This window comes from Streptopelia decaocto (genome assembly GCF_964273445.1).
Source record: "Streptopelia decaocto genome assembly, chromosome: Z".
NCBI classification, from domain to species: domain Eukaryota; kingdom Metazoa; phylum Chordata; class Aves; order Columbiformes; family Columbidae; genus Streptopelia; species Streptopelia decaocto.
Genome location: NC_138657.1, coordinates 1,476,996 through 1,498,401, shown reverse-complemented (window position 1 = coordinate 1,498,401; position 21,406 = coordinate 1,476,996). Strand labels below are relative to the sequence as shown.

Sequence of the window (21,406 nt, the reverse complement as noted above, 5' to 3'; positions counted from 1 at the left end):
AAATCAGCCCAGTTGGGAGGAAAAAAGGTTGTTCTCAACAGATATACTATGCAACCTTCTTAATTACTTTCTGATTATTCCACTGTTTTAATTGTGATAGTAAAACAACTCTGGGTTTTATTCCACTTGGATTTAAAATGCTAAGTTACAGTACAGTAGCTCTTAAAGCTCATTGCTATTGTGAAACACACTTAGTTGTTCCTCACTACAAACAACTCTAGAAATGGGGTGAGCGAGCTCTGTAATTTGTGTCATCAGCAGAAATATAATTAGAACTTCTCAGACAATTACTCTCAATGGGTCCTGAGTGCTCTGACACACACTTCAAGTGTGGACCCCAGTTAAGTGAACTCATCTTCACTGAACGCAAATACAGTTGCTAAATTTCACTTTCTGAGAGCCAACAGAGTTCCATGTTCATGAAATGCATTATTCTTTTGTGATTGTTTATGAACGGACAAGTTGCTTAGGAATAAAACCCAGCAAATGTAGCAGGTGAGAAATGGACTTCAGGAACAATCCAGAAATGGGAGATACATTGAAATATCTAGGCATACGGCAGGACTGATTCTCCTACACAAAGCAAAGTGGACAGACTGCAAATGGTGAACATGGGTTCACCGACAAATTACTTTAAAATGCCCCGTTGTGGCAGGAGAATCACATTTGATCAACGCGCATTCTTGGCCTTGCCTTTGTGCAACATGTTGTCAGTGAGATCGAATTTGGGTGACTGGGGCATTAGAAGTGGTTCACCAATTTTCAACAAACAGATGTTTCCATCCCACCCCCTCCAATTGTATGTTTTGGAGCTTAAAGTACTGAAATTCTGCACACATAAATATGATGTTTTCGTTTGTTTGCCCTTTGCAGCACTCACAGGAAAACGATAGTGTAGGACTTCAAAGAAAGAGGCTTCGTAATATCTAGTAGAGAGATGCTTAAAGCCTTGTTTAATGCAAGAAATGTGTTTAACTAACTCAGACATTACCACCAAAGTAGACATTGAGAACTGAGTACAGAAAAGAAGAAAAAACACAATAGGACGCAGACGGATGGGCAACATGAGGAAGGTACAAAGCTTGCAGAGTATCAAAGAACACTGCAAAACTGACAGCTGGCAACAAACATCCGCACATTGTCAAGTCAAAAGTTTGGCTTTTTTTTAAACAAAATAGGCTTTTTTGGCGATTCTGACTTCATCAATAGTACGTCGGTCTTCCGGCAGCATACAGTGAAAAGGTGGTTACATGAGCTTCACAAATGAATTGTTTTAAAGCCGTGATGTAATGGGAGCACACTTAGGTCCAAGACTTCCTGCAGAACAATCATCTGACCGGCATTCTTTCAAACAAACAAACAGAAATACCAAAATATCCGTCTCATCAGAAACCGGCTGTCAAGACATCTGTAAAATAAACAAATCCAGGATGATCTTTCATGAGCAATGCAGCCAACGTATAGTTCTTTAGACAAATATATATCTACATTTGCTTGCAAAGTATTTCTAAATAGTCTTTTCAAAAAGTTTTTGTTCGAGTAGTGCAATATAACTTCAACAGCAGTTGCAACCAACGAGAGGTAACCCAGAGGGGACCGCAGGAATGCGATGCGGTCCCGACCTCCTCCCCTGGGCAAAAATCCCCTTTAATGTCACTGGGAGCTATGACTAAGAGCTGTGCACAGGTCGTCCCTCAGGAATGGAGTCTCTGCTCGCTACGTGGGGAGCTGAGCATGGAAGTCTACATGCAGCTGTCAGAATATATCCCCAGGTACTCGTTATGCAGTGGCCACTAAGACATTTGAAATGTAAACGTTTCTCATCTATGTTCCATGTAATTTACAAAATAATGCAGACTCCATGCAGTAGGGCACAATCGTATCAGCAGAACTGACTACATTATTATCTAAGGAAATAAAACCGGTGTATCAGTTTTACCACAACTGCATTTCTTCCTCTACACTATATTTCACATTGGTAACAGGCAATGTGTTATATCATAAAGCGTATTAATATGATCTTGTGATTTGAAAGCAAAAACATTTTCTGCAAGACTTCCATATTAAAATAGTTATGTGCACAAAAGGTGTTCATGGCATGACACCCAAAGCAACGTGGAGTTAGTCTGATAGTATTTCCATTACAGCAGAACTATGAACTTCATTCACTAAACTATGTAGTACAAATGAAGATTACTGGTACATATAGAAAAATCAGATAGGCAATCTGTTACAAACCTGGCAGTATTTTGAGAGAGACAGAGATTTTTAGGTCTTATAATGGAATGATAAAAACGGCAGGAACTTCTTTCGGGAGCTCCAGAAAGAGATTTGCACTTGGTGTTTCTCTTTATCTTATAAGCAGCCCTACTGCACAGGAAAACGTTGCACCAGGAGTTAACATCAGGGTCAGGTGTTCAAAAAAATCTGCTAAAACTTAAGTGCAGTAGGCTCCACTACATTGTATTTGTCTTGAAATGTATAAAACATAGAAAATAGTTATGGTGACTTTCTGGATAAAAATATTAATGCTCACAAATAAAATCTGACTGAATTTTTGAGTCAGATTTGAATTTACACCTTTTGCAGATTTAGTCAGCATGATTTGAGTATTTCAGGAATCTCTGAATGAACATCAAGTAGCAGTGCATATTTACCATTTTAGATTGATTTTAGATTCCTTTAATGTCTTATGCTGTTTCTAACAAGGCTTTCAAATGGCAAAAACCCTACTTGAAACCTTCGTCAAACGTGTCTTTACAGTGCAAAGTATACAGTCAATGAGAAATGCCTTTTTATAATATTTACAAAATCTCCCCATTAGATAAAAAGGCAAAATAAATAAAAAGCTTAGAGAAAGGAATCGCTGCTTAGGCTGTAGGCTTGATTCTTCTTTCATCTTCTCCCAGCAGGTGTTGGTGCCCTCAACACGTGAAGCTGGCTAAACAGGAATGTTTCTCTTCCTCTTGCTCGGGCTGTGACTGGGATCCTGTTTCAGCTCATGGTATTGCACCTGTTTGAACACAACATGCAGAAAGAAACCGGTCAGGAGGTGCTTGCTAGAAAGAGACAAAGAAAAAAAAGAAAAAGAAAAAGAAAAAGAAAAAGAAAAAGAAAAAGAAAAAGAAAAAGAAAAAGAAAAAGAAAAAGAAAAAGAAAAAGAAAAAGAAAAAGAAAAAGAAGAAGAAGAAAAAGAAAAAAAAGAAAAAGAAGAAAAAGAAGAAAAAGAAGAAAAAGAAAAAGAAAAAACAAATAGAAAAAGAAAAGGAAAAAGAAAAAGAAGAAAAATAAAAAAGAAAAAGAGAAAGAAAAATAAAAAGAAAAAGAAAAAGAAAAAGAAAAAAGAAAAATAAAAAGAAAAAAGAGAAATAAAAAGAAAAATAAAAATAAAAAAAAGAAACAAATAGAAAAAGAAAAGGAAAAAGAAAAATAAGAAAAATAAGAAAAATAAGAAAAATAAAAAAGAGAAAGAAAGAGAAAGAAAAAGAGAAAGAAAAAGAAAGAGAAAAAGAAAAAGAAAAAGAAAACGAAGAAAAATAAAAATAAATAGAAAAAGAAAAAGAAAAAACAAAAAGGGAAAGAAAAAGAAAAAAAGGGAAAGATAAAGAGAAAAAATGGAAAGGGAAAAGGAAAAGGAAAAAATAAAAGAAAGAAAAAAAGAAAAAGGAAAAAATAGAAAAAGAAAACCATCCCTCTGCAAACAACATGGACCTGCAGCTGCGATTCAGAAGCAGATCCAGAGTAAGTTTTTTACAGCACTAGGAGAATCCTGCCAGGAAGAAAAACCGTGCGCTGACAACAACTTCAGAAAGGCTACTTTTGTTGTTTTCTCCATAATCTCTAACAGGGATTAAACGGTCTCCTTTCTAATGAATTGGAGGAATATTATTTGCAATAGTTCTTAAAAACTTGGTTATTTTCAAAAGCGCACCACAGAGGGGATCAGATTCAGAGGGGGTACATGCACCCTCCTATTTACACCAGCTCTGAACTGAAACTCTTCCCTAAGAATACGGGAATTGTGTAATCTTCGTGATACTGGAGGTGATGTGTGTGCCTGACGTGATTTTAATGCTTTCACCTTCTCAAGAGATTGTCTACTGCATTACAAAAGATTGTAATTCATAATCAACTTATTTTAAAGGAGTTTATGAGCACAGTTAAACTGTGGCCACAGCAAAAACTTTCACCCTAGAAAAGGCTGAAGTTGTCTGAGTGTTGTCAGAATTATCTTTAGTAGTTAATTCCGCAGTGCAAACAGCCTAGCGGCCTCTTAAAGGTTCATGGACGGTTCCCAACTTGTGTTGCAATTTCTTTATGTCAAAGAATATAATGTAGAATCAAAAGAACCGCTTTAAAATTTGTCTAAAAACACCAGAAAGTCAAGATGCCACACATCATATTAACTACTGTACAGATATTTTTAAAAAATATACAAACCACTTGCACATCTGAAGGAACTCTTGATAGAAAGTCAAGCAGCTCATTGTTATCAATCGCATACGGACTTCGAAGCTTCTTTGTAAATTTGTTGATGCCTGCAAAAATGAGAATTTGAATTTTACTAGCATAATTTAAACTTTGCATACCCTAATATATATATTTTGGCAAAGTTCTAAAAAAGATTTTAGGACCCATTTCAAAGCCTGGCATTAGCACTGAATTAATGAATGAGTGAACTGCAAACTCATGCTCTGAAAGTCAGAACCTGCTGCTGTGATTCCCTCTGCTTCACATGCAAAAGTTCTGGGGATAATTTCAAATTCCTCCAACATTTCTTCTTCCTTTTTTTTTTTTTGTTTGTTTGTTTGTTTTAATTAAAACAAACAGAAACTGTGGTTATTATGTGGAGATTGCAAAAAGGAGAGAAATAAATTGTACTCCATTTCTCTGGCAGAGAGGACAAGCAATAACAGGCTTAACGGCAGCATAGAAGATTCAAGTTAAAACACAATGAAAATCCCCCCAGTGCGAAGGATAGTGAAGCGATGAAGTCTTCATCACCTGAAGGGTTTAGGATGAGCTTATACAAACCGCTGTCCCGGAGTGACAGGTGACATGATGGCAGTGCAGAGAAGGGATGCCGTGTCTCCCTGAGACATCAAGGTCTTACAATGCCTGTTGACCATTAGCGTTGGAAAGCGCCAAGAAAATCCTCCCCAAACTAAGCCGAAAGACTCTTTTTCTTCTCATTACAAACCGGGTCAGATTCAGACAGTTTTCACATGAGATCCTTGTGTAAATACAAGTTAAAAACACAGGCAAGTACAAACCACACAGACTCTCATAGAGAAAACTGAAAGAGCATAAAAAATGTGCCGTTCTGTGTAATTTATCAAGGCTGCATCAGAGACAAGATAATACAGTTTATGTTTCACCAAGTCTTTGGTGCCCAAGCCTTAGCAAAGACGTGAAGCTTGGGCATGGCGCACACGATTTGCTTCCCACTGCCCAAATTCCCAGTCCTGTGGTGCAGATGGGAGATGTTGAGACCCCCTTACATGGTGACCCAACAGCGAGCATTGAGAAAGAATACCCGAGATTCAGACACCTAAGAAGGTTCTTTACATCAGCCAGTGACCGAGGAATTCGAAGTCTGCCCTGCCGTGTATTGCACGTGGGCACTGGAATTGATGTGGTCCCACCTTGTCGCTTCTGACAAAGTACCAGCCACCCCATGAAAGTAAATGCATGAATAAGTCATGGTCAAGGCTCAAGAAAAGAGCCGAACAGATGAGATAGGACTCTAGAGGAGAAGCAAAATACAAAGGGATTAGGGCTTTTTAAAAAGCTTGAAAGTTTTTAGATTAAAATGATTTTCTTCATACTCTTTTTTCCACTGAAGCAGCTGTAGCAATTACCAGGACCCTGCACTCTTGCAAACAGAGGTGGTTCCTACACAGATATACAAAAGGCAAGCCATAATATGTGTAAATTTTCATTAAATAAAACCCCGCCTTCCCAAAGAACAAAACGGGCAAATGCTGCTACAGACCAGCTCAAACTTTCCTATGGAAAAACGTCAGACGAAGAGGTCTCCTGCCTTCAAGTGAAGGATGAACAATTGGGATGGAGAAATGTGAGTAGAAGTGGGAGGCTGAAAACAAGAAATACTGGGGAAAACAGGCATGTGTTTGGTTTGTGCACTTTTTGAAGGGATGGCCGATCAAAGCTACACACAGCACAACACGGGGTTTGGACTGGGGAAGCTGCAGCTAAATGTTCCCTGTCTGTTCTCCCAGCAAAGCACCAGAGAAATAGTCCCCTAAAGAAAAGGATCCCCACACACATGCTGAATAAGAAGCCACATAAAGTGAAATACAGGAGAAAACGGTGTAGCTGAAACCTCCAGTGAAGAAAGGTGCTTGAAGCCGTATCTAGATGGATCAGATAACTTGGGGACAGGGAAGGAAGAGATGGATGGAAAGAGAGCAAGGCACATTTATTATACAATAATTAATTGGTGCTTCTCTTATCCACCCATGGTTGGGAAGGCACAGACTTCAGTTTGAGAGTCCAAGCTCTGCATTTTACCTGAAACTGAGACATTTCTGGGGGATGTGACCCCTCCCGGAGGATGTCGGAGGTTTGGGTCTGGAGCTTCTCAAACTACAGTGCTGACTCTATAGTTCCATGGGTCTTACAGGGGAATTATAATGTCAGGTTCTTGCATGAAACCAAGGGGATGTAAGAAACCAAGTATACAAAATGCAAGATCTGTCCAAAAAATGACAGAAAAAAGGACATAAACCAACTACCTCGAACTTCAGTAATGAGATGCTAAGAAGAATGAAATTTTGGGAACAAACTAAGAGTTTGGGTCTCACCCAAGTGATATCTGTATGTGGGGGTTAAATGAAACTATGACACAGGAAAGGACGGTAAGCCCACACACTTGTTTCGTTTAGTTTCATAAACATTTTTTGTTCAAATGCTCCTAATTGGTTCTTCTCCATTTAGTATAGTCTGCTGCATTTATTTCTGAAGACTCTACGAGACTATTGCTAACACTGACATATAACAAAGATGTTGTTTGGAGTCAGTTCAGTGATTTTATATTACCTATTGAGTTATGAAGTTTTTGCTATTGTTTTCTTCAGAAAGAAAATTTAGCCACAGATTTAATTGAGAGAGTGCTCTTCACAGGTCTGCACTACTGAGCAAGGGTACAGCTGCTTGTGGTGCAAGACACATAAAAAAATTACAGATGAAAACTTGGAGCATTATTTACAACAGACGTGGTAATGGTAGCTATTTAAAATCAGTATAAAGAATAAATATAAGGACAAGCAGTGAGAGCCTGGATCAATCACGATTCCACCCCCCTCTGGCCTCCCCAGTTTCTATTCATTATCAGCAGCCAAATACCACATATACTGTTCTGTCGGACGAAAGGTGACCCTTTAAACAGGTTTCTTGTTGCTACGTTTACATACGCTTTCACAAGATAAAGTACTGCAGTAAAAAAGGCATATTGTCCTAAATGCACTACACAGATTGAAATGACTCTGTTTGTGTATAAGTGGTGAAAATAAATCAGAGTAATATCTAGACAAAGCTACACTTTGATATATGAAGAATCCTCATGGCTACATGTTTATAATATGATGAAGCCTACAATGCCAGCCAAGAAAAATGCATTTTGCAGCTGGGTCTAAATCTTTACTCAGTTGTGATTTTTAACTAATCTGTCTGTTTCCATCATGGGGCAGCTTCATGACCATAAATACAGAAAAGTACCGACAATCTAAGTCATCCCTTAAAAACCAGTTTTTTCTAAGTGGCACAGACAGTTAAAAAAGGCTTTACTTACCCCAGGCAAGGACAATGTATCTCAGTGGAATGAAATAGAGGATGATGGTGAACAGAGAGAGGGCAACAATTGCCAGCCAGCTCAGGAATGGGACAGTCCAGTTGAATGTACTGAAAGAAGAATTAAAGATGGTCAGAACTTGGGTTGCCTGACAGGCCAATAAAAGAACAAACAAGGGCAGGACAGTGTGGGAATCCAAAGCTGGAAACCCAACCCTGCACCTAAGAAGGAGGGGGAGAGAGAAGAGGAGGGAACGGAACAGTCAGTCCCAAAGACAGGGATAGTGCAACAGCAGTGGTGAAAGGAGGAAATAAAAACACTTTGTGTGTGTGTGTGGAAAAATTACAAAAAAGAATGGAAGGAGGAAAAAAAAGAGGGAGTGGCGTAAGATAAAGTACGTTGCAGGAAAAGCAAAGAAAAACTTTATCATTACAGATAAAATGAAATAAAAAATGAAATGAAATGAAATAAATAAAAAAATAAAATAAAATAAAATAAAATAAAATAAAATAAAATAAAATAAAATAAAATAAAATAAAATAAAATAAAATAAAATAAAAATAAAATAAAATAAAATAAATAAAAATTATTACTTTATGGATAAAGAAAGAGAACTTTTGGCTTCCCATCAGTTTCAGGACATCAACTTTCAAAATAAAGTCCCAGATTTAAACACCCTTAATAAGGATCCCATGAAGGCACCAACAGGGCAAAGGTGTTGCGCGACATTTATCCAGAAGGAAAATGTGTCTTTGGCTCTGAATAGCCTGACGATGCTCTTTAAAGTATCACCACCAGCTACGTGCCCAATCAGTGCAATTACATTATTTGGCTTCTCTGGCTGAATAATTGCAATTATCTGAATTGCTAGCCATATTTTTCATAATGAGCTCTGGCTTCCCGTGTTTATTTGTCTTCTTTTCTCCCTGGAAATTTTGACATGCCTCCAGAGCGAACATTATGTCAGTGTCACTCGGTGTGGGATCACTCCCTCTCTCCTCGGGGGACACCTGCTCTTTTCCCCTCTTCTGCACGCGTTTGGGATGAACAGAAGGTTGAGGGTCTGCTCGTGTTCCCGCGACTCGGCTTGGTGCGGCGGATCACAGACACGCCATGTGTGGGAACACTGGCTCCCCGCTCAGCAAACCTCCTTCTGTGCCGTGTTAGCACAGCCCTCAGTACAGGTTTCCCATTATAGTCTTCAGAACAAATTACCAAGATTTACAGGAGGATTCGGTTCAGAAAATTCTGTTGCTCTCGTCTGGTGTATAACAGAACAAACCCTACCTCCAAAATGCACAATTAGGAAAGCTTAGTCATCAAGACAACTTCCATGAGCAGCCTTTTGATAAAAGACTGCTTTCGGAGAGGGGCTCACTTTGCTCATCTGGAAAACTTGTGCAACACAACGTGCTTGTGCACAGAGCGTGCCTGGAAGTGCCCCCACGTGAACGCTTCCTAAGCCTTCCCATTAGGGACTTTGCTCTTGAACACATAAATACCAACCGCCTCTTCATCCTGACTCTGATGTGCTTGCCGTTGCTGATAGATTAAAAAACAAAAACAAAACAACAAAAAAAACAACAAAAAAAAGGCAGAATAGCAAGGTAGATGATCCTCCCGTTTCCTGCAGGTTGACCGCAGCCCAATGCATCAGTTTCCTAAAATTAACTTCCAGAAATCAGCATTTATTTTGGGGCTATAACCCTTGCACAGGCTGTGGTGTAGAACATCAATGCACCGCAGATGGCAACAGCAGTGGATGGGACAGGTGCTTCATGCTCCAAAATCAGCCCCAGAGCAAGGGAACACACGGTGTCAACTCTCCTGCCAGATGCACTGTGTGCATCAATGGGAGAAGCCTCTTGTGAAGGTTTTCTCAGCAGAACAGTGTTTGCAAAGGCTCCCAACTGCTCCCAACTTCTCATCCATCAAGGATGAAGATGCTCTTGGCTTTTGGGAGGTAGAATGAACAGGCAATCCTGTCGCTGCTTCCCAGCTGATGTATGGAAGATGTCTGTCTGGAACCCATCTGATCTCAAATAATAAACCTCACACTGCTACCTGGTGACCATGCCGAAAATACACTGAATGTCCTGCCAGAAATCTCAGAACGTCTCTTGCTTAAGGCCTGAATTTGCTGGTAATTCTCGTATACCATGTACTAGGTGTTACCAATTACACGTGCTCTAGAAGGAAAGGTTTTGCTAACTCACATAAAAAGACTTCCACATATGTATATCCTTAACATCTGAAACCCTTATTCAGCTCTTCTGATGTCCTTTATCAAGGCTGCGTTTATTATTTCTTTTAAATAACTACTGTTTGGCCTCTCAGCTGATTCTCCTTCTGTGTTACTTCAAAGCCTTAGTTCTGATCTTTTCCCCCAATGAACATATACCTAAATTCCAAAATTAACATAACCGGATTTTCATTAACAGAGGACCTCCACAGAGCAAAGTAAATATAGATGTGTTTCAATGGTGGATCATGCAAAACGGAGTCACCCAACCAAAACCAGACCAAACCAAACCAAACCAACCAAAAAGCTCCACCAAAAACAGAATAAAACCTCCCACAAATTAAAAACAAAAAAAAAGGAAGGAAAAATGTCTAACACTTTGTACCCCAGCTATACCCCCAGTATCAGAGAGAAACCCAGCACCTGTTTCAGTACTTACTTCTTGATTCTTTCTCCAAAGGAAGACACTTCATCAAGGATATTCTGGACACTGACACACACCTCCTGGATGGCATAAAGTCTATTCATAAATCCCTTTTTTTCACTGTCCTAAATAAAAAAAACAAGAGTAGCTGAATAAAAGAATTTCTGACTGTAAGAAAAGGACCGTGTGTCCACCAGTTAAGTTTCAAAAGTGCATGTGTTACAGCTTCGTCTAGAAGTAATTGGTAAAACCTGGCCAGCAAAGATGGTTTTCTTGTCCTTTACGCAGTGCGTATTGACAACATATATGTTTTAGTATTATATGCTGAGCACCACGTGATTTTATCATAGCTTTAGTTTCTAAATATGTATTTCAACGAGCCAAGTCTTTGTTTTATAAACATGTTGAAGGTGCCAACCTCACATGTTATAGAATCACAGCACGGTTTGTGTTGAAGGGACCTTCAGATGTCCACCAGTGCCCCCCCTGCCATGAGCAGGGACATCTTCACCAGCTCAGGGTGCTCAGCGCCCCGTCCAGCCTGGCCTGGGGTGTCTCCAGGGATGGTTCATCCACCACCTCTCTGGGTACCTGGCACAGGCTCTCACCACCCTCAGGGACAATTTCTTCTGTTCTCTCAAGTGATAACAGTCAAAGGTGGAATAAGGGCAGTCTGTCGAAATGGTGGTTCTTGCACTGATCTAGGCACCAGGAAGACAAACTTTCCTTGTGGGAAGCACTGAGCAAGAAACCAGAAACATCTCAGCTCCTACAGACACCATCCCCATCGGCTTGGGAGGCTCCACATGGGATTTTTGCCTTCCTTGCTCCTTCAGATCATGTTGGACCACAAGGATGGAACAGAAAATTATATAAAGGACATGATACAAAGATGTGCTGCTCTTCTGCTTAACTGGGACCATCACAGGCATTTCATTTAGCTTGGAAAAGATATGCTCATATTTAGCATTTTGCATCATGTGCTACTATTTTATACACAGTTTTACACGTCTATTACACACACGGCAACTCTGCCCATCCTTTAGCAAATCCTCTGCGCTTCTTTTACTTCTCCATCCATTAGCACCACAGCATTAGGACACCCCACACACCCACAGCACAGATGGTGGCACTGGTCCCAAGTGAACCTCTGCACATCATTCAGCGGCAGGCGAGACACTAAATATGTGTTTAATTTGTCAGACGTACCCATGTCCCACATCACCATCTATTCTACGTTTCTGCTTGGCCAGTGAGCATATGATTGCTCGCTCTCTCGTTTCTCCTTACGAATATTCAGGAGTCACTACACATGAAATATATGGGAGACGCTACTTGGACTGCCTTTGTAATATGGTTAGTGCAGCCTGTGGCTCCTAGAGCATATAAAACACCAGCCATGGACAAAATGAAAGATGCAGGGGAGGTGTCATTGTAGAAAGCAATTTAATTACCTCCTTACTCACTCAGGTTTCTGTAGACTTTTATTCACAAAGCCATCAATTCTGGTAATGAAAAATCTAACCACAATTTCATTTTTGCTGAATTTATCAATGGTGTGAACTGTGTGGTTGTCCTGAGCAGGGACAGGAGTTGGACTCAGTGATCCTTGTGGGTCCCTTCCAACTCAGGACATTCTACGATTTTATATGTCCCTATTTTTATTATTTTTCTAAACAGTGTCTCAAAAGTACCAACCACCCTTATTAAGACATTTTGTGGGGTCTTTGATAGATTTGCCGTCAGTGCATGTTTTCCTTTTTTCTGCCAACTCAAGTAGACTTTGTCTCTTAGAAGAACCCAACAAGATGCTGCTCGGGTACATCAACACACTCCATGGACCATTCCTCAACTGTGCCTTCTCCTGCTCTAACGACCTGTTCTTTTTTGCCCCAAAAGCTTTCTATCTCTAAACCCAGTCAGGTTGCATCATCAAACCCATGCAGAACCATCAGTCCTCTCAAAAAGATGCTATGTTGGATGGGATTACAATGAATCATCACCATGGAAAAAAAAATCACAATTCCTCTTCATTTTTTGAGAGGCTACAGGTAAGTCAAAAGCTCATGTTCAACATTTCCAGTGGACTGATGCTGTATTACCCTGTCTAGTTTGAATTTGATCACTGTTTGATCAAAATGAGAAATGGAAAGAAAAATATTTCAAAATCAGTAAAATTTATGATAAAAAAACTGTTCAAGATTTTGCCATCGCAAATCACACAATACAACAGTCTCTGTAATTGATTCCAAAGTCCAGCACCTAAGAACTTACCATACAATGCATTTAATTTTTCTTCTCCTGATGCTTAATTAGCAGGCAGTGTATTGATTCATTTATTTTGTTGTGAATTTTGCTGCCTTAATAAACCAGATTGGATGAAGAAAACTTCATTTAACATTCGATCATTTGATCATCTGAAGTTACTTCAGTGACACTGGTTCTGCATCTATGTTGTCTGGATTTCTTGTGAAGACATTGGAAGTATTCAGCTGCAGAGCACAGATTGTCTAAGCACAATCATGAGGGAGACAGACAGGCAGACAGAGATAGCAAAACTACTTCCTGTGATTGTGTGCAATCTAGAAAACCAAACACTTCAGACACAGCAAAACTGCTTGGGTTCCCGGTTAAGATTACTCATTATTTATTAAACAAATACATATTTTTGGTTTTTGAGGATGACCATAACCACAGCCACCAGTATCAACTACATCCAGTGATGCACAGCAATACCGAGTCATTTGTGAAGTTATTTCCTTAATCTTTATCACATTTTTGAAGTCTTGGCAGTGAGAGCAATATCGTCCCCAAGTTTACATCTCCAGAGGAGGTGCAGCACGTATCCAGTGTGTTTCATTTGTCATCAGGAAAGGGACACTTGCTCTATGGCTTGATGTAAAACACACACCTCCAGTACTGAAGAAACATGAAAATAATCACTTTTCTCTTACAGCAGAAGTGAGCCATAAGCCGTGTAGAAATCACAGGTATTTTTCTGTTTTTCAGATATATATACACTCAGTTTTGTTTAACATGTTCTGTCCTCTTGGTAAAATTATCTTGATTTATGATTGTGTGAGAAAAAAACTATGTCACTGTAACAAACCCAGTACCCTTTGTGGTATCTACAGAACTCAACTGGGATAACATTCAGAGGACATGAAGCTCTTTCTCTTTACAAACACAAGACAAACTTGTACGTTCTCTTGAAAACATATCTGTTTTAAATAATTGCCCCAACCCCTCCCCAAAAAACCCAAAAGGCAGAAAGAGGCAGAGAAACAATCACTATTTCCATATCCCCACACACCTCTCCTGAGCTCAAAGAACATTTGTTGATGTACTCCATGGCAAGTATAGACAAAACAGCAGAGACAAGAGGAGGTGGTCAGAAGGATCAGGGTTTGGCTTTGCTTAAACTAATTCTACATGCCCCCACAACTATTCGCTGCTTTTTATTTCGTGCTCCAAAGATTTGTGGAGAAAATAATCCAGGCTAAGGAAAAGCTGCACTTATTTTCTTCCAGCGAGATGCTGTATGAGCAAATACAACACGTGAGCCACCTTGAGTGAACCAACGTTCTTAATAATCCATTTTTCAAACACTACCAGTATTTCCTTTCCAAAGAAAGATGGGCTGTGACTGGAATCAATTTCATCATTTGTATGCCTACAATTGCCAAGTTTCTGGAAATAATTGCTATTTAAATGGTAGATAAAATTTATTATACAAAGCTAACAACAGCTTTATTACCATTTAATTTCCACGATTTGTTTGTTTGCAGTAAGCTTAAGGTATCTGAAAAGCAAAATATTTGCTAGGGGCTGGCTTTACGCATAAACTGTGAAAGCAAAGTCAAATTGATGTTGATAGTCTGACCTGAATTTACAACAAGGAATGAACTCAAAGAGTGAGACTACATGCCCCTCCTTCCTTCATAGGAAATGGTAGATTACAGATTGATATACTGCTTGGTCAACAATAATACTTAAATCTTGTATACTGATTTTTGGTATAACCACGTGTTACATTTGGGGGAAGCAAAGCAAAATGAAGTGAATGACTGGCTCGAGTCTGTGTGGAGCTAATTCACACGAAACCCTGAATACAACCCATGTTGTCTCAGTCTCTTTATTCAGTGGGCTATGCTTCCAATCCCATGATAAAATAGGGTCATTCATGAAAGGATTATATCTCTAATGCCAAACCTCTCTGTTCTCCTGGTCAACATGCTTTTATAAAACAAACACTTCAAGAGACAGGGAAAGAAGGAAAAATAAATAAGCCATACTCAAATTAAGCTTTGATAAAGTTGACAGAATTAAGCCATGAAAAAAATAAAAGTGGGGGGAAGGTGGTTAAGTGAAAGGAGACATCTGTAGCACAGAGAATAAAGCTCTGAAAATGTTATGGTGTATAACTGTCCTATTGGTAACTGCTAAGTGGGAGAGAAAGGCATAAAAACCAAAAATCATAGGAGAGTTTCAAGAATAGAAGTAAAGTTGAAATCTTTAGCAGATGCTATCTGGGAAAGACAGCAGCTCCGGATGTCTCTTCCAAAACCAGCCCCTGTTGCCCAAGCCGGTGTGGTAGAGCACCTCTGTACCAACCAACTTGACAAAGACAGATGAACTCATTATTGGTACAGAGAGAGGATGTGAAGCCACCACTGAGAGCAATGCCCTGCTAGATCTCCCTTTGGAGACTAAGGATGTACACGCAGAAGTGTCAGTAGGAAATACAGAACCTTTACCGGTAGGATTCATTAGAACCTCACAGGAATGGCACGTGGACTTTGGGTCTTGAAAACCACCCTACAGTCTGGCTGCTGCTCAAATACCTGTCCCTGGGGATTAATGGCCTCAGCATTTACTTCCCTGACTCCAACCTCTGCTTTCTGGGAAGGTCATTAAGAATAAGGTAGAAAGCCAACATTGTTCCAGCTCTGGAGGCATTTGATCTCCTCCAGGTCTTCTGAACCACAATCAGAAGGCTTCACATCTGGCGATGGATACATGGATAAGCCATTATTTTATCATTTTCTCAAGGAAATGGAAAAAGGTCAGGCAAATATGATGATATTGTTATATTCAAGCTGACTGTGGATGTGCAATGACGAGGTAAAGCTGAATGGTCTACAGGACCAGGAAAGGTGCACGGGGTGACCTGAAGCTGGCTTCCTCCATTATGTCTATAATAAACTGAAAGGGTCAGATTGTCTTAACCACTCTTCCTTCTTGAAGTCTGCCACTTGAGGAGTGCCACAACCGTCTGCTCTTGGCGCTTCCTAAACTGAAAAAGTATGGGAAGACTCTTGGAGACATTAAAACCTTGCAGTGAAGATCTTAACAATGCACATGTTTCCACTCTTCCAGTAATCCAGCTCATAACTCTTCAGACTTCCAGTTAATTTAGTGACTGACAGGTATGAGTGTATGTTCTCCACTTGGCATCAAGAACAGAAAAGACCTGGGTGCTCACACCACAGAATCACAGAATCCCAGAATGTGAGGGGTTGAAGGGCCCTGGAAAGCTCATCCAGTGCAATCCCCCCATGGAGCAGGAACACCCAGCTGAGGTTACACAGGAAGGTGTCCAGGTGGGTTGGAATGTCTGCACAGAAGGAGACTCCACAACCCCCCTGGGCAGCCTGGGCCAGTGTTCTGATGTTCCATCATCCTGAAAAGGAACAGCAGGAGCAGGTTTCGTCACAGCTCCAGCACAACTTCACATCAGACATCAAATTCCAGAGTTATGCAAATAACCAGATATGAGCTTTTAAACTGCGGGCTTCACTTTTGCCCGCATCATCTGGCACCGCACCTCCGGTGACCACCTTTTTAAGATGCTGTCAGCTGCTGACAAATGCTTGATAGGTCATCTCTAAAGCCCACCCACCAACGTGGGTCTTTACACGTGCACAGAGGGTAGGTTTGGAAATAATTGTGCGTGTCCAAATGGAAATCAGGCTGAGGACTGTAAAATGTGGAGAAAACCACGTAATTATTAAGACAGCGGTGTTTTAGAGAGAGAACAGGTATTTATGGTCACGATTATCAAAGAAAGAAGCAATAAAATATTATTGCCTAGTAAGCATTCCATATTTAAAACAGAAGAAAGCAGGCACAATAGAAACCATATAACAGGCGGACAAAAACACTGAAGATTCAATGTTTATGAAGACACCATGTCTGTGAGCACGAATATTACAACAATCTGTTCTTCAAACATACACTGAGAGTTGATAAAAGGCATTTTGAACATTCTGTGACTTTTTGGCACTACCATCTCTATAATGAATTACACTTTTTCACACGTAATGAATTGCTGCAGTACTAGAACATAAATATAAATCAGAAAAAAACAAAAAGGTAAATATATACAGTAATAATTCCAGTGAAAAGGATAATATTGCAAGCTTTCTGCAAAGTAGAGAAATAACACTTTAATGGCAAATCTTGTGTAAATTCTTATCTTTTTTTTTGCCAATGATTTTTATTTTCCTTTTCTCTCTAGTAAAATCCACAGTTTAAATCTTTTCCTTCCTCATCTCTCCTTCACCACACATTTTGATACTATAAAGATAACATTCCAGATAAAACACAGAAATATGACGGCAATTGAACCTGTTAATGGAGTGTCATGCCATTTCACTGAAGGACCATCTAGTGAGGGGAAACAAAAACTTAATTTATCCTTGCATTATAACTTTTTGGCTAGCGCTAAACCTTTTATAAGGTGTTCATTTCATAAATACCTCAAGCAAATATATTACTTGAAAAGGATGGAGGCTGTTTTTGCCCCACATTCTGGGGCAAAAAGTCAACAATGCTAAATAGCACCATGCATTTCTTGACATTATTTTTGAAGGAAGCTTAAAGAATTAAGGCATTGTGAAGTTAATCAGTGGGTAATAAGATTCCACCAGATGCATTTGCTTTATGTTTGTATTTGAAACATCTGAAAATTTTCTGTCACTTGTCTATTTTTCTCACTTTCATCCTGTTCTACTGTATTTAACCAAGGGAAGAGTTTCTTACTTTATGCAAGACAGAGCTATACTGGAGCTTGACTCTAGTCGAATTAATATTCCTCTTGTGTCCAGTCTCATCATCATCCAACATAGTCTAACACAGAAATCTTGGTGTTTGCAATAGCCGATTTCCTTAGGATACAGTCCTGAAGTTCTACTGACAAGCAAATTTTTGGCCATGATCTTATAGTTGGATTTGGAAATTCCAGTGGTTCTAACAACAAGGTTTTTAAACTGAGATTGGACATGGCACTTAGTGCCATGATCTAGTAAATGGACTAGAGTTGGACCAAGGGTTGGACTCAATGATCTCTGAGGTCTTTTCCAACCCAGTCGATTCTGTGATTTACCCTCTATCTACACTGAACGCAAAACTGCAATTAAAAAGGTGTTACTTAATGGCACTCTTCAAGTTATTAGATATAAATATGAGGGATGAGAAATTTAGTCTGAAAGCTCTAATAATCTTAATAAGGTAAGGAAAGAGCCTGTTAGTTCTATTGGAAAGATTATTTTCAGTAAGAATGAGCCCTGCTCTGCAAGAGTCTGGAAATAATATGGGGTCAGAACAAGTATAAACTTGTATAAAAGATTCTGTATTTTGTTGGTAGCGAGAAAAACAGAGAAAACAGAAAGGAAATGCTGAAGGATTGCATTTAGCAAAACACCTGAATTTCTGAGAAGCTTATCTAAATCATACGCACACATTTTTGTTGTCCACTTGTTACCAATGAGAGCCTCATCAAAATAATATAGTGCTCCGTTTTGAAAGTTTAAAGGAGCCTCAAAATTTATATTTCAATAAATGTCTAAGCAGCTGTCACTGATTGATATGAAATGAAGATTATGGAGTTCTGCTGGAGTTACAGTCGTTTAAAATTTCAGTTACTGTTCTGAAATACATTGATGTGAATGTAGCAGATGTAAAAGTTAATTTGATGTTTTAGTGTATGTAAAACATAATTTTCATATTCTCCTTGAAAAGATTATGATAATGATAAACATGCTTTTGGGCAGAAGATAGCGACTATTCAAGATCACCTCCATGCCAAACTAGGACGCTACCTGCACCGCAGTCTGCATTTAGATTTACTTTATGGTCTCTGGAAGTTTTCCAGTCCTGTGTTGACATGATATTATGACCTTATAATTCTTGTGTAAGTCATTCACCTAAACAAATGGAGATAATAATTTTACCCTAACTTATCAGCCAGACCTGGCAAGCCTAAGAGTTAGCAGCTGTAATTGCTTCTGCTGCCAAAAAACCTGCATCTCCAGTGCAGGATTGCAGAGGGTCACCTCAAAGTTCTCACAGGAACTGCCACCACAAGAGCCAGCCAAACAAGTCAAATACTGGTCTAAGAGATGACTCTGCCCTCCAGACTTAGACTATTTTAGATTTAATATGAGCTATTCTCTAGAAGTGTTCTCCATGGGACTCCTCCCATACCACTACCTTGGTTTAGACACCTCAGCAACGTATCACTGAAGATCAGTGACAGGAGTCCTAATCCTTCGATTACCAGGCTAAAACATCCAGCTCCTTTTTAAGCAGAGCTATTGCTCTGACACGTCTCTCTTATGCTCTCAGTTATTTATTATGTTTAGACTAAAACACATACAAACCCCATTTTGTATTTCAAACCTCCTGGGAACAAGCCTTGGACTGCTGATGTTTTTTGGTCTACAGAAATCAAAAGGAATTTCTTACTCTGAGATTTCCTTACCCAAACTGGCACACAGCTTCAGCAGTGAATTACCTGGAGAATGCTGAGCAGAGGACTACAGAAATACTTTTACCATTGATATTTGCTGCACAAAGAGAGCCCTTTTGGAACAATCAGGCCAAACTTTTTGGCTGCTTTGGGTTCCAGTCGTTTAACTCAATGGCAAGTTGCTATGAGAAAAAGGCAAAGAAAACTATTTTCTTGAGGACACTGCTAGTAAAGAGCAACTGCTCAGAGGGACTTGAAAACAACAGGTGAGATTGTCAGTGGTTGTATCCTGAGGTCAACAGAGCCCAGATGGTTCATACTGGTTGAAGACCAAGCCCTAAGATCTGAAATACTTGATTGTTGTCAAGTTCTCAATGATTAGGCAAAATTTGTCTCTCAGGGAACCTGATCTGGAGAAGAAAAGCATTAAGCCCATTGCTTAGCTAAGTCAGCAAGTGTAGATTACCTGAAATATTTCACTCCAAACATGAGCCTATAGCAATCAAGATGAAACATGATCTGTGTTTCCGTAGATTTCATTATTTCTCCTGGATCTGCGCACACTGTCACATCTAGGGCACCGCCATGCTAAATACACAAGGAGAAGGGCTGTGAAACTTTTATCATCTGGCTGGAAGGTTACACCGTATTCGTTCTTTTTTTCCAAAGAAACTGTGGAAGAGGGCAGATGCCATTGCTCTGGAAGAAGAGCTGCATTATTCCAGCCTCACGGTTTGAGATTAAGCACACAAACGCTTGAGGTGTTCAGGCTTTGTTGCACAAGAGTTAGCAAGGAGGCTGCAATAAGCAGCTCTCCTGGATTAAAACATTTTTTTAAATAAAAAAAGGGCCAGATTTGTGTGATATTTAGAAATACCTGGGTTGTGCTACGGTTCTTTGCTATTAGATACATGAAAGATCGGATCATACAAGACACAAGCCTGTACAGAAACAGAGTGGTCAAGAGCATCTTCACCAGCTCAGGTTGCCCAGAGCCCCATCCAGCCTGGCCTGGGATGTCTTCAAGAATCATTGAATCATAGAATGTCAAGTTGAGGTCAACAGCTTCCCTGAGTATTTCTCAAGTTTTCAGAGATCTGTGATTCAGAAGCTTCCACAGCTGCTTCTTCTAAATAACTCTAAATGGCTTTATCTTCCATGACTTCATCCATTCTCATGTTGGACCTACATAAGCTTCAAGCACCCACACCACCGTTAGTGGTTCAACTATTTCCCACCAGGTTCCTTCAGAGTTTGGAGGCAAACACCATCCAGTCCTGATAATTTGTTGTTGTTCATTTTGTTGATTCTTTCTACCATTTCTTTCCCCAACAGTCAATTTGAAGCAGATCCTCTGTCACAACCCCAGTGGAAACCTTGCCAAGCTCTTCCATTAAGAATGGACATGCAAGAGATTAGGAATAGAGCCTCAGATAGCTTGTTTTTAAAAGCACCTGGTACTATAAACAGAACTTCAGACCTTTTAAAATAATTTACAACAAATGTATTGAAAATTTTTAGAATTTAAAACCAGTCAAAACAGTACTGGCTAAGCAAATTATAATTTGCATTGTGCTTCAATGAAATCTTTTAGACTGTTCCTAAAAGAAAAAGGATATTACAATAAATATGCAAGGCAAAAGACATAAAAGGGCAGATATATTTAAGAAGTTTAATAGTAAACTATAATAAAATTTGGTTTTCTTAATATTTCTTAATCTAGAGATATATTTCTTAATCTGGATTAAAAAGAAGGAAGGTTGAGATGCCAACTTAATACATGACAGAATTTCTTAAGGGGGTGACGTTATATTTCTGAGGAATGTAACCAGGTTATATTCACAACTGACACTAGTGGTTTAACTTTGCCTTAGCACCATTATGTAACCTAATGAGATAATTATAGCTGAAGTGCTGAAATCAAGTTAAAAAATAGAAATAAAAATGCAGATTCAGAAAAAATAGAGACATGAGCTACCGAAATAATGAAAACTGTGTGAGGAAAAATAAGACAATGAGCAACAGAAAGTAATGAGACATTTTAATTTACAAAGAAGATGAATGAACATAATCAAGATATTCAAAATAATGAATGGTTTAGAGAAAGTAAATTGGGACTCTTAATTACTCTCATAAGGCTGTAGAGAAATGTTCCATGAACTTGAAAGGCAGCAG

At 39.2% G+C, this 21,406-nt stretch overlaps 1 protein-coding gene across 4 annotated transcripts in view; it reads right to left on the bottom strand.

The window, feature by feature from the left end:
- Positions 1-930: 930 nt before the first annotated feature.
- The window catches only part of MCTP1 (multiple C2 and transmembrane domain containing 1), a 231,233-nt gene continuing 210,757 nt past the window's right edge, over positions 931-21,406 (bottom strand). For all 4 annotated transcript variants that reach the window (XM_082074225.1, XM_082074226.1, XM_082074227.1 and 1 more), the window contains 4 exons: positions 10,495-10,604; positions 7,814-7,923; positions 4,441-4,538; positions 931-3,013 (listed from right to left, as the gene is read on the bottom strand). In XM_082074225.1, coding sequence (XP_081930351.1) covers positions 2,942-3,013; positions 4,441-4,538; positions 7,814-7,923; positions 10,495-10,604 — 390 coding nt within the window. In that variant the 3' untranslated portion in view covers positions 931-2,941. The remainder of the gene's footprint in view (positions 3,014-4,440; positions 4,539-7,813; positions 7,924-10,494; positions 10,605-21,406) is intronic.